The sequence below is a fragment of the Alosa alosa genome, chromosome 8, assembly GCF_017589495.1.
Source record: "Alosa alosa isolate M-15738 ecotype Scorff River chromosome 8, AALO_Geno_1.1, whole genome shotgun sequence".
Taxonomy (NCBI): domain Eukaryota; kingdom Metazoa; phylum Chordata; class Actinopteri; order Clupeiformes; family Clupeidae; genus Alosa; species Alosa alosa.
This window is the reverse complement of record NC_063196.1, coordinates 2,310,667-2,324,495: the sequence shown is the minus strand read 5'-3', so window position 1 is coordinate 2,324,495 and position 13,829 is coordinate 2,310,667. Positions and strand designations below refer to the sequence as shown.

Below are 13,829 nucleotides of genomic sequence, written 5' to 3'. Positions count from 1 at the left end.
TAGCATTATTACATTGTTTTATTGTGCCCCGAAACTTTTGCGAATATCATATTCCCTACGTCAGTTGGTGGAGAAGGGTGTCCCTGTGCACTCCCGCCATCCAGCGATTACACAGCTGCAGACTCCACGCCAATCAGAGAGCGAGTGAAACTCGCGCACACAGCATCCCGTCTCCATGCTCAAAGTGAAGCTAGCAGTCTATCTTTGACAGTAAATCAGTCGTAACAAATATTTTAATCTTCAATGCACATCATAACGTCTGCGTGTCCTGGAAGCATAGTATATGACTATGCCCAAGCCATTGCAAATATGGATTAATCCGGTTGTGCCGCTTTTTGAAGGACTTTTAATGTTACTACATGATGACTTGTTTTCCAAAATTGGCGTTTTTACTTTTTTACCTAATTATTGTGGGAGAATGCAGCAAGCACAAAAGTAGTAGACGGAGAAGATGGACTGGAGCCGTGGAAACTCATAAGCATGGCACGTACGTAACAACTGAAATTATACGGACCTCAACTTTCCAAGTAGCCTATGTTGATGAGGCTTGTCCATCCTCGGGTTCGCAGACATAATAGTTGTACATCGTGCATTGAGCCTGAGAACGTGGTATTAGGCTACAGCATTACAAGTGTATAAGACTGCATTTTGCGCTGTAGACTGCCGTGCGTAAAAGGGCGGACCGATGTTTTAGCAACATTACCTTGTTGGTCTGTGGATGCATTTATCTCATTCTGTGATCCGAGGATTAAAAGGTTTATAACATCATAAACATGAGTCCTCTATCAATTAAGCTACCTATTTGATCCACTTGTGGTGTGCAGATGGTAGGTTACATAGACTTGACCAAGTGGTATTTTATCATTTCTGAGGAATAGTTACAGAGTAACCCCAAAGACGAGTACTATACATCATAGTTAATATCGGTGTCATGTAAACATCTGCCCAGATGTGAAGCGCAATGTGTCAGGATCAGTGAAAGAAGTCACTTCAATCTAATTGATAGATTAAGTGAGAAGGCTTTTTATGTGTGAGCTCAGACAAATTAACTTGTATAAATGAAATGTTTAATGTCCTATGTTTGATTTGTGTGATACATCAAGTAGGATATAGTCAGTCACAAACCACCGGTTAAAATTTCAGGCTTCTATCAAAAAAGATGGTTGATGCGACCAAGACCCGCAAAGTCAAAACGGACCACCTACTTCGAGTGGACGACCATGACTTTACCATGAGGCCAGCTTTTGCAGGTAGGCCTCGTTTATCACCAATAATTAATTTTACACGTTTTTTCTTCCTTTTCTACCCTATACTAGCCTACAATATGACATATTTACGAGTGTCTGTGAGCCTTTACAACTCGACAGGTGTTTTCGTAATTCAGTCATTAGCATTATAAAGGATGATCAAGTTATCTGATCGCAATAAAAAATACTACATATTTTCTCCAAAATATTGAAGTATAACTTTCTTTGCCAAACGTTTTGCTTATCCAAGCAGTTTTCTTTCAGCTTCTGTGAAAGCATTGCTGTGTTGTGATTCATTTTCACTCATGCAACACATTCTTTCTAAGATCTTTTCTTTTAAAGCTTACAGATAGGATCTGCAAAAAAATGCCTGCGTGTACTCACTAAGGGATTAAAATCTGATTCATTCCTTTGGTGACAATAGACAGTCAGATGTACAGATGGGAGGACCAAAGATAAAATATTCAAATATTTCTTTTGTGGGTCTGCCTATGTCTAGAAAAAGAAAACCTAAAAGGATGTATTGTCTGCCTTACCCAACACAATGACTTACATAAGCAGGGAAACTGCCATTCTAAGCAAATGGGGCAGTATTTGTTAGGCACCACACCATTTGTGTTTTCTGCCCTCTTTAAACAGTGCAGACAAGCAGTGTTACTAATTAAAAGCCTCTTACATGGAAGCTCCCCGCTTCCAGAAGGCATTGCTATCACAGTGAACATGCTAGTGCGCCAGCAAGATCTCTCAGGAAAGGGGTGGCACACAGGCGAAACACAATCCCACAAATCCCACTGGTGGAGCGCTACATTGTCCTTTTTGCACCCAGTAAATCTTTTTACGCTACCTTCAAATCATAATCTACCTGCTTTTCAGAGATATGAAGAAAAATGTTTGGTTGTTTGTTGAAAATATGATGCTGTTCCTTTACCAGCGGCCCAGTAGGCCTACCTGCAGGTACAAAGAATACAATTTGGGAAGTTGATGTTGTGATATCACAATGGTAAAAATGTTGCCACTATGATCTTTGAGCTAAGGCTCCCTCCATTTGACGAAATTTCAGTATAGGGTTTTACAGAAATGTGGCAACATATTAGCAGTGAGGTTAGAGTACATTTTGAATATATCTAAAATTAAGTGAAGAGAAATCGGCCTGGTTTAGGAATGTGTCTACTCTATTTCAGCACTCATTTGGTCTGATACTGTATTTCACACAACTCTGACACTGGTTCTTGGAAATGTACAGTACTTAAAGAAAAAGGATAATTACTTGAATAAATGTTTACTATAATAATTACTGAGCAACCACAAAGCACACCCTGTAAAAAATGTCCTCTCAGTGAGCAAAGTTTCATGAGACATTAGTTGTCGATAGTCAAAACCATAGCCACAGGTTTAATCTGTCCACAAAAAAACAGTGGTGGATTTAGCCTTCTGAATCCTGGAAAAGAGGGCATTCCAGAGTCATTAAGTGTAACAGATAGGTCTTTATTTAACAGGCTCAGGTTCCCATGCACTTTTTACGAATGTAGAGCTGCTCTGTATTAACAGGAAATGCTTTTTTTCTGAAGGACTTGTCTGATACACTAGCAGAGATTTAGTCCACAGATTTAGGTCTTTCATTGTTTGGATTGCCATTTTGTAGCCTACTTATGTTGTTATTTCTGGTGCACAGATAGACAGGATAGTTTTAGCATCTGTTACACAAAGTATTTTTGTAGGGTAAAAATGTGATTTATTTTTAGAATTTCGGGTGTTAAGTCAGAAAAGAACAGACAGAGTCAAAGGAGCGAGTAGGTGAGGGATTGGGAATGGGATTTGGAAATGACTGAATCGGATATACGTGGGCACTGGGACTAAAGAAGGGATGGCAATGTTGCCGATTGCACCGTGGCTCCCCCTTGTCTTAAACATTTTGGCAATGGCCAGTGAAGGGTTTGGTCAGGCCATCTGGAGGAGAGCTGGCTGAGCTGTGGTGACTTGGGGAGATTAAATTGATGGAGTTTTTGATGACCAAATGGATTAACTTAGGCAACAATCTTCTGACCTGTGTGGCCTGCTGACAGCTGTTAACCAGCCAGACAGTATCTCTTCACACAGAGAAGCAGACATGGAAAGCTATGCTTTGCATTATACTAATTAAAACAGTATATAAGCCTTAGGGCTGCTTATTAGCAAAAAATGAATGTGGTATTCATAAATGGGTTTTGGTCAAAACCATAAGAGGAATATCATTCTTTTTTAATTGATGAACTTAGTTATTTATCACATCAGCCTGTGTGTTTGTGCGCGTGTGCGTGAATGTGCGCGCGCGCGTGTGTATTTGTGCGCGTGTTTGTGTGAGAGAATGAGAAAGTTTTTATTTAGAATCCAGATTTTCTGCATAGATCTAGTAATGAGGCCATTTAATAAGTCATGAATTGCATGTGAATTTTAGCATTCAAATGGGAAATCCTGAGTGGAAACCCCTAAAACTGTATACATATCCAATATGAAAAAATTTGCTGACATAAACTCCCAATTGACATCAGTTAAAGTGTGGGTGGAAACAGGTTTATTTGTGTGGAACACATTTGATTTTTCATATTTCCATGAAAATCACCCGAGACAATTCTCAAGTTTTGAATCCACAGCTGCCCACAACTCAGCCTATGACGATGAGAGTGTTGCATAAAATCACTGATGGAAACACTAATGGACTCAGATTTCCTTTAGCCACATTTTTATTGAAGTGCACAGTGTGAAGTAGCTGGATCTACAGTTACTAATGTTTTCAATCTTCTGAAAAACCCTAAATTAATTAAACCAAATGAGAAAAGAGTCATAGCCACTGATCTTAATCACAACGAGTGAATTCATTTTCTCTTTTCTTCCATGTCACTGCCTAACACACCTTGTGTACTCATTCATTTAATCTAGAGGTTTGTCCCTTTCAGGGGGCACCAGACTTTTACCCTGACAGGTGGGGGGTTGGTGTGAGCTGGCTACATCTGGTGCCACCCCCTCTGGCAGATCTGATAGATGGCATATGGTGTGTGGAAGGGTGAGAGGGCACACAGCTGGCAGCAGAGTATGAGTTAATACCCTGACTGCCAGGTAACAGGCAAACTAATATAAGGCTTTTCCACTCTGTTACATAAGCAGGCACAGAGCCTAGCACCAAGGCATGAAAGATCAAAAGGAGAGGCCTACGTGCAATGACAGTGTTCACAGGCCATAGATGATCATTTATAAGAACGATAACTTGAGGATTTCACATTGTTTGAATATATGTAATAGCAGATATGTACAATATAAATTATGTAGAAGAATGAGAATGAAAGTCTTGCTTCTGTGGTCTGACTGCATGTTTCTGCATGCAGCTGGACTTTTTAAACAAATGCTTTACATTAATCCAAGAAATTGTGGAATGCAGTTCAGAGCACAACAAAATATTTCCATGGATGCTTGTGGTGAAGTCAGAGGATACAAGAGATAATGAGTGTGGTACATCATGTTGCGCCCAAAGAGGAAAAACACAAAGGTTCCATATCAGTGACTGGAGGGGCACAAAGAATTTATGAACACTATCCCATGGCTCCGACTGATACAGTGTTAAGCTTTTGATCTTAGTCCTATCAGAGTGTATCTGTGAACCTTCCCAATTGAGATTTCCTAGTAAAGTACAGAGGCTTGATTACTTTTCAGTGTCTTCCAGCTATAAAGCCTCTTTTCTCTTTCTCTACTAGAAAATGCTTATGTCCTAAAAGGAAATGAACAATGCATTTGCTCCCTGTTTAATTCTGCCAAAGGGTAACATTTAGTTTCATTGATCTAGTTTTAAAATGCTGACATGTATATAACATTTTTAAAATAAAGGATTCTAATGCTCTAGGATGGCCAAGTACAGTGAAGAAATAATGTACCAGTAATCAATTTAGTTACAAATTTGTTACATGATTATTACCTTCTTGTTAAATTAACAAGAAGGAGGTTGTTGTCTCTTTAAAATCATAATAAGTTCAATAAAAATGTGTATACATCCAAGGGTGTATATTTCAAATACACACAAGCTTCTTATTCCTTGTGTTCCTCAGGTCCTGCTGTCCCAGTTGGGGTTGATGTGCAGGTGGAGAGTTTGGACAGTATTTCAGAAGTAGACATGGTAAGCAGATTTGAGGCATTTTTCCTCACTAATAAGTAATTTCATTGTAGATAGATAGTAGATCATGTTTTATTTTCATAGTGGAACTTTCAGCCCATGTGCCCATGCTGAGCTAATATGATTAAAGTGTCCTTCTGCTCTGTCACAAATGGGACTAAAATGGTCATTAGGGTGTTGTGTAAGCTGATGTTTAGGAGGGCAGTGGAGGATTTGTTGAATTTCAGTCTGAGCTTGTTAAATCAAGTGACATCAATACCAAATTTGAAATAAATGCTATTAGTTAGTTTTTTGACCTTTAGGACCTTGTTAAGATTATGCTTTTCATATTACCTGCCTATAACTGTACATTGTGGCATAGAATTATTGTAGTCATTCTGCCTTTTTGTTATACTGGTGTTATTTTATGCTTTTATTTTTAAACAATCATATAATGTTATTAAAAGCACTAATCTAGATTCTTTTGATTGTATTGGTCCCAATTTCTACAAGCTGTGTTGATTTATAGTTATGCAATGTTGTGAGTGGAACCAAGGGACTATCAGCTTAGGTGATGAAGGGAAGGCTCTGTTGTCAGTAAGAGCATGCCCGCTCAAACCGCAGTGCTCAGAGTCAGTTGCCCTCGGTCTGAGACAACCCTCCCACGGAGTGCCACACACCATCTTCTCCATATCGCATGCAACCATGACCACTACTATGACTACTATGAAATGCATTATTTTCAGTCTCACTGGCTGTCGTCAGTTGTTAGTATGACTCCCTCCGTGAGCCATCATGCAGTGTTTCATGCCAGACTGTGGTTAAATGGGTAGAGTTTGGTGGTTCATGCACAATATGCAACTACATTTTTGGTGTGTTTGCAACCAGCAACAGGCTTTCACTGCACATACTTAAAGGTGCTGTAAGCGATGCCACACGTTTTTTAGGCTGAAACATTTTATGTCACTTACTGCAATCACCTCACCAACCGCTAGCTGCCTGTGTCCTGAGTACTCTGTAAAAAAACACGATCTCAAAAAAACACGACAACCCAGGCTCCACAAACGGCAACAAAAACAACCTGGGCAAACCTAGCCCATAAAAACATAACAAACTGTTCCAGCCAATCACAGACGAGATGCGCGTTTAGGAGAGTTTCAATTGCACGGGAGCAGCTCGGGAGGGAGGGGAAGGAAGTAGCGAGCTAGCTCTCTGTTTTGTTTGAAAGTCAACAGAAGTGACGTTACCCAGCATCGCTTAGAGCACCTTTAAAGAGTCTACCTAAAGCAAAGTCCTTTTAGGCAAGTCCCTCCACTTAGCGGCCACTTTGTAACGCTTTTTGGGCACTTATCGGGCATCTATTTAGGCAGATATGCACGTGCATAAGGCTTCACGACACCAACCTTGCTCCAGCAGTGAGATCATAACACATGATTGGCACGATGTATTCACAACACACCACACCACACCACATGATTGGCACAATGTATTCACATGTCGACTTTTTTGCCACAGAAGGGGCGGGATATGTGTAGACAACAGCCATATTGGCATTACAAACTAACCCCATGCATTTCCATGGAGGATTTTTTGAGTGCTGTGTCTCCTCGTTAAAAAATCTCTGCCTAAAGACAATAAATATATACAGTATCACAAAAGTGAGTAAACCCCTCACATTTTTGTAAATATGTTGTTATATCTTTTCATGGGACAACACTGATAAAATGACACTTTGCTACATTGTAAAGTAGTCAGTGTACAGCTTGTATAACAGTGTAAATTCACTGTCCCCTCAAAATAACACACAGCCATTAATGTCTAAACCGCTGGCAACAAAAGTGAATACACCCCTAAGTGAAAATGTCTAAATTGGGCCCAATTAGCCATTTTCCCTACCCGGTGTCATGTGACTCATTAGTGTTACAAGGTCTCAGGTGTGAATGGGGAGCAGGTTGGTTAAATTTGGTGTTATCGCTCTCACACTCTCTCATACTGGTCACTGGAAGTTCAACATGGCACCTCATGGCAAAGAGCTCTCTGAGGATCTGAAAAAAAGAATTATTGCTCTACATAAAGATGGCCTAGGCTATAAGAACATTGCCAGCACCCTGAAACTGAAGACCATACAGCAGTTTAACAGGACAGGTTCCACTCCGAACAGGCCTCGCCATGATCGGCTAAAGAAGCGTCATATCCAGAGGTTGTCTTTGGAAAATAGACGTACGAGTGCTGCCAGCGTTGCTGTAGAGGTTGATGGGGTGGGGGGTCAGCCTGTCAGTGCTCAGACCATACGCCACACACGGCATCAAATTGGTCTGCATGGCTGTCCCAGAAGGAAACCTCTTCTACAGATGATGCCCAAGAAAGCCTCCAAACAGTTTACTGAAGAGAAGCAGACTAAGGACATGGATTACTGGAGCCGTGTCCTGTGGTCTGATGAGACCAAAATAAACTTATTTGGTTCAGATGGTGTCAAGTGTGAGGTGGAAACCTTGTGAAGAGTACACAAGTGTGTCTTGCCTACAGTCAAGCATGGTGGTGGGAGTGTCATGGTCTGGGGCTGCATTAGTGCTGCACTGGGGAGCTACAGTTCATTGAAGAAACCATGAATGCCAACATGTACTGTGACATACTGAAGCAGAACATGATCCCCTCCCCTTTGAAACTTGGCTGCAACAACCCCAAACACACCTCCAAGACAACCACTGCCTTGCTAAAGAAGCTGAGGGTAAAGGTAATGGACTGGCCAAGCATGTCTCCAGACCTAAACCCTATTGATCATCTGTGGGGCATCCTCAAACGGGAGGTGGAGGAGCGCATGGTCTCTAACATCCACCAGCTCCGTGATGGAGGAGTGGAAGAGGATTCCAGTGGCAACCTGTGAAGCTCTGGTGAACTCCATGCCCAAGAGGCATTGCTGGAAGGCAGTGCTGGAAAATAATGGTGGCCACACAAAATATTGACACTTTGACTTACAGTAGTTATGAAATGCATTTATCTAAACTGTTACTGAGTTATGGTTTAGTTTTCTTTAAAAAATATATATTCAAAAAATGTATTCACTGCATTACACAATTACAAAATGCATTTTCTTTGAAACTACATGCCCTGGACGCTGTTTTGCAGTTTTTTATGTGTGTAATGAATGCTCATTAGTGTTTTACCTTTGACTGGTTTTGTTTGATCAGATCAGATAAAACTTTGATTGTGTTAGAAGGTTTTGTGAGTGTAATACGAAAATTGGGTTTTGTGTATTGAGAAAAGGGTGGGGGTACCAAGAAATGTGTCTTAGCGATTGTGAAAAACGAATATTATGTGAACAGCAGGTCTATTTTCTGCACAGGCTGAAAAACATACCAAATGTGTTTCAGGACTTCACCATGACACTTTACCTACGGCACTATTGGAAAGATGAGCGCCTGTCCTTCCCCAGCACAACAAACAAGAGCATGACCTTTGATGGCCGGCTAGTGAAGAAAATTTGGGTGCCAGATGTGTTCTTTGTCCATTCCAAAAGATCCTTCATCCACGATACTACCACAGACAATATTATGCTAAGAGTTTACCCCGATGGCCACGTCCTCTACAGCCTGAGGTAAAGATCAGTGTTAACACAGGGTGTATTTCTCATTCATGCATGGTTCCTTATTAGTCTTGGGTTGCTTTTTTATGATTTGTTTGTCCACAGGGTGACAGTAACTGCTGCATGTAACATGGACTTCAGTCGATTCCCTCTGGATTCACAGACATGCACTCTAGAGCTTGAGAGCTGTGAGTCTCTGACACCCGCTTTCAAATTCACGTAAACAACTGAAAAAGAAACTGTGACATTTGAATACAAGTAACTTCATAAAAGAGAATAATATGCCACCTACATCATGTGGAATACTTAATGGCTGTGTGTGTTGGGATCTTCTGTATTTGCTGTCCAGATGCCTACACAGATGAAGACCTCATGCTCTACTGGAAGAGTGGGAACGACTCTCTGAGTACAGATGACAAGATCTCGCTGTCTCAGTTTCTAATCCAGCAGTTCCACACCACCTCCAGGCTTGCCTTCTACAGCAGCACAGGTCATTTCCACTCCCCTGAGGCCTCAGCGTCATCCTCAGCTTCTCCTCTCTCCCTCTGGACTGCACAGCACTCTCTTTCATCTTGATCTTCCATTTGTATTCATTTCTACAGGCTGGTACAATCGGCTGTACATCAACTTCACCTTGCGTCGCCACATCTTCTTCTTCCTGCTCCAGACGTACTTCCCTGCTACCCTAATGGTCATGCTGTCGTGGGTGTCATTCTGGATTGACAGACGTGCAGTCCCTGCCAGAGTGTCTTTAGGTAGGATTTACTGAAAGGTTCAACATGGTTAAGATTGCTGGCTTTCCTCTGTGTGTCACTTTTTACCTTTGTCAAGACAAACAAGCTGAATCCAGAATAACATATCAGAAAACACTGTAATACTATGATCTAAACTTTGTTGCTATTTTTGTCTGTGTTCCAGGCATCACCACAGTGCTCACTATGTCCACTATCATCACTGGAGTGAATGCATCAATGCCTCGGGTCTCCTACATCAAAGCTGTGGACATTTACTTGTGGGTCAGCTTTGTGTTTGTATTTCTGTCTGTTCTGGAGTATGCTGCCGTCAACTACCTGACTACCGTGAAGGATGGAAAAGATCGGAAGCTAAGAGAGAAAGCCAAGGAGCAGGTAAGAGAATCTTTCCATTTAGACTCGGCTCCTAAGGAGGTGGGTTACACCAGTTAGCCTATGGCTAGCCTATAGTTAAAACAGAGCTATAGGCTAACTGGTGTAATCCACTTCCACTGTAAGAATGGGTTATTGCATGCACAGAGAAGAGAAGGGGATGCGTTCTCTTATCTAACTGGTCCTTTACGCTTCCCTTTCTCCGTTAACTTAATATTCTGTCATCGTTTAAGCTCAACATAGACAACATAGGCCTTTGACCCGACCTGAATTGAGTATTTTAGTAACTGCTGAGTAATTGACCTTTGAAGTGAAGCCTCAATACCTGTGCCATGTTTCCATTTTCTTCTGCTTTTTCTCTTTCTGTATTACTGTGTGTGTAGGCCCTACCATGTAGCTGTGGCATGTCCCACACCAGGACCATGATGCTGGATGGGACCTACAGCGAGGCCGACACCAACAGCCTAGCAGGCTACACCAGAGCCCCTATTGTGACTGAAGACCCCCCAGAAAAACAGGAGCGCATGGTGGTCCACCTCTCTTTAGACAATGAGTACACTGGAACAAAGAAAAAGGGAATTCGGGGTTTCAGTATAATTCAGAATACCCATACCATTGACACCTACTCCCGCATGATATTCCCTGGAGCCTATATCATCTTTAACCTCATTTACTGGTGTGTGTACTGTTAAGTCTGTTCTGGATCAAGGTTAAGGGGTGTTGGGACCACCAACCAATGCTTAGGTGACTGTATGAGAGCAGTACTTGCAAATAAGAAATGCAACAACGTTTATAAAAAAGTGATTTATATGGAGCATTTTAGAGAGTATACAGCATGAGTTCTCCAATGCCACAGTATTAAGCACACAGTATGGTTTATTATTACTGAGCTGGAAGCTTATTGATAAGCTAATTGGAGCAATTTTATGTTGTAGTTGTTTTGTTTGTGTCAAGAGGGTTTGGTGTTGTACAGCTCACCTGCCCTGGTGTTAAGAGACATCCTGACAACTGACATTATTGAAGGACTTTCCTCCATCAGTACTGTAGTGCATAGTATTTTGCATTTATAAGTGTTAATGATGCATTATTGTATCTAGAGTGCCATCATAGCCTATGTTTGACTCAAGAACTGATATTGTTATACAGTATGCCAACTGTATACTGATAGCCTATTGGGGAAAGTATGTTATGAGCGGGTAGGGTAGAGTTTAGGGTGTGTGCATTATTTGTATGCAGTCTAAAACCAAGTGAAGTTAGCTATTCATACAATAGCAAAAATAGCATACAGGCACAATGTTGGTTGGATTGAAAGAGACAGTCATAAGTATTGTAAATGTTCATACATATTTATTTAAATGTATGTATATGCATATTCACATATTTTCATGGATTTTTATATATATATATATATATATGTTGATGCACTGATTTTCAAGCCATTAAACCTTAATTATGGGGTAATGTTTTACAGGGTTGTACATTTCACATGCCAGATATATCTGGTCCATGAAATATAAAATATTAGATAACATTTTACTTGAAATGTGTCATCATGAATTTCAAGCCTCTTGTTTAATAAAACAGTATTTTAGAAATGTGGTATAAGTATCCTTGACCATGGCAGCTTGGATAACATATAGCTATAACAACATCTGCTGAAAATGTTGTACTGCTATAACAATATGTAAAACAACACTCAACACTCAAAAGTGTTTGTATGAATGCCTATGCCAATTGTTTTGTCAAAGGTTTCATTAAGACCGAGGCAAACATATAGACTAGTGCATGCAGATGGGATTCCACCAAACATCAGTACTATGACATTCAGCCTTACCTGTGACTTTCTTTAGGTTTTGTTTTTATCTTGTTGTAGCATTTTTACAAATATTTTTCCCTTTCAATTTATCAGTGCAATAGAGGATCAAATTCATGGTAGTGCAGGCATTTCACTCATCCTTATCTTGTTTATTTCACCAAATCCTATAGGGTCTCCCAGTATCTTCCAGCATGGTTACTGTGGCAGAACAATATTTCTCCTCCTGTCCCCTCCTGCCTCAGTTGGCACATCAGCATGTAGGGAGAAATGTTCTATCAGGTGTAACACGAACCATCAGTGAATGCATTAATGCAAGTGAAGAATGTATGCTTCTAAAAGCAGAACTTGTACACAAATAAATGCAACTATAGAGCACATGGCATGTTTGAAGAGAAACGTGTTATGAGCATGTCTAATAAATTATTCGCCCAATTGTTTTTGACAGATGCATTGTGTGTTGGTCAGCTTACAAACAGTTAATGTTGCAAAAAAGTGGAATCATGTGGTTCATTTTGATACATCTGAGTACATTTTGATTATGAGCAAAGTTACAGTACATGAATGTGCATTAAATTACCCATTGAAATTCTCATCAGGCAATGCATGTCTTGTACTCATGACTCTATGTGTACAAAGACCTTTTGGTACTTGCAAGAGAGACTGAACATTCAGCAATACATACATTCCAGGGACTTATTCAAACAGTGGATGTATGTTGGTGCAGATATCTCCTTTGCACAGTTAGAACATGTGGGTCCATTCCTATGAAGGCTGGAAACGGAATAAACATTAATCTGCATAGCCGTATTCCAATCAATAGTCTTGTTGCAGCAATCAAAAACAACAGTGTAGGCCCACGCTGTTGCCAATGTAACAGTATGAATCACTCATATTTATATACAGGACTTACTGATACAGGATGAAGGGGAAAGGATGACAAGACACTGTGTGATTCCTGGCTGAGGTTGACTCCTGAGACTTTTCCTCAGAGTCACAAAACACCAAGTCCAATAATACAATTGTTTCTAGTGGTGGTGCATTCACTCTGCTAGACATGGCCATAATGTCCAGGTCTTTTAAACTTATCCAGTTCAGTAACCTATAAGAGAAAAATCACCAAACAACTGAAATCCAGTGGCTCACAAGAAAAGAAAATATAATAATAATGTTAAAATGGTAGGTTAATGCTGATGGTATGAAAATAATATTGTACTGATCCACTCACAAGGCCATGTATCCACAGGGAAATTTTGACTTAAGCGTTGTTCTGAGGTCAGAAGTTTAGATGTTTACACCTCTCTGTGTATTTTATTTCTAAAAGCAGAGCACATAAAGAGGGCAATTACACACCAGTAAAGATTACTGTTGGAAATGTTAATGTAATAAAATGTCACAAAACTCATTTTGAGTTGTGTGGAATTTGCAGCTTGGACAAACTTTACCAAACTAAATGAAGAAGTGTAGTCACATTGAATTGAGCCTGCAACACAGTTTAATTCAACAATGTTACAGGAATGTGGTACAGCATTTTGCAATATAATATTAACAAGAAAGGTAATAAGCTGCCATGTGACCTGCATTTTAACTTTTATTTTAAATCAAAGGTTCATCCTTGGGCACAAACAGTCTTTTCTGTTGATTTAAGCAATGAGTTTCAGCAACATTATAATGCATTTTACAGTGATGGCACATTCATACCATGAATATTGAAAGTCAAATATGAGAAGCCAACCCACATAGGGGCGGGTTTCCAAAAGTGTTTTCTCAACAAGTGGGTGTTCTTCCTTCAAGGAACTGGTTTATGAATCAATGATCAAAGAAACATTATCATCTTCAGGCGCAGAGTGTCTTTGAAGCAATCCATGTTACATCTAGGATTTCACCCACACATGGTATGATGTTATCGACTATGACTCTTTCCTACAACTGAAGAACACAATTA

The 13,829-nt window shown here is 40.2% G+C and overlaps 1 protein-coding gene across 1 annotated transcript; it reads left to right on the top strand.

The window, feature by feature from the left end:
* Positions 1-38: 38 nt before the first annotated feature.
* Positions 39-12,319, top strand: LOC125299059 (gamma-aminobutyric acid receptor subunit rho-2-like). The gene is made up of 9 exons (XM_048250137.1): positions 39-487; positions 1,144-1,250; positions 5,321-5,388; positions 8,736-8,959; positions 9,053-9,135; positions 9,297-9,437; positions 9,550-9,702; positions 9,866-10,074; positions 10,455-12,319. Exons 1-9 carry the CDS (start codon positions 360-362, stop codon positions 10,761-10,763), a joined length of 1,422 nt encoding a protein of 473 aa, XP_048106094.1. The 5' UTR covers positions 39-359; the 3' UTR covers positions 10,764-12,319.
* Positions 12,320-13,829: the final 1,510 nt, after the last annotated feature.

Coding starts and splice junctions, on each gene's coding strand:
- LOC125299059 (XM_048250137.1), top strand. CDS start 360: ATGATGACTTGTTTTCCAAAATTGGCGTTTTTACTTTTTTACCTAATT. Junction 488..1,143: donor GAAACTCATAAGCATGGCAC/GTACGTAACAAC, acceptor TTAAAATTTCAG/GCTTCTATCAAAAAAGATGG. Junction 9,136..9,296: donor CACTCTAGAGCTTGAGAGCT/GTGAGTCTCTGA, acceptor TTTGCTGTCCAG/ATGCCTACACAGATGAAGAC.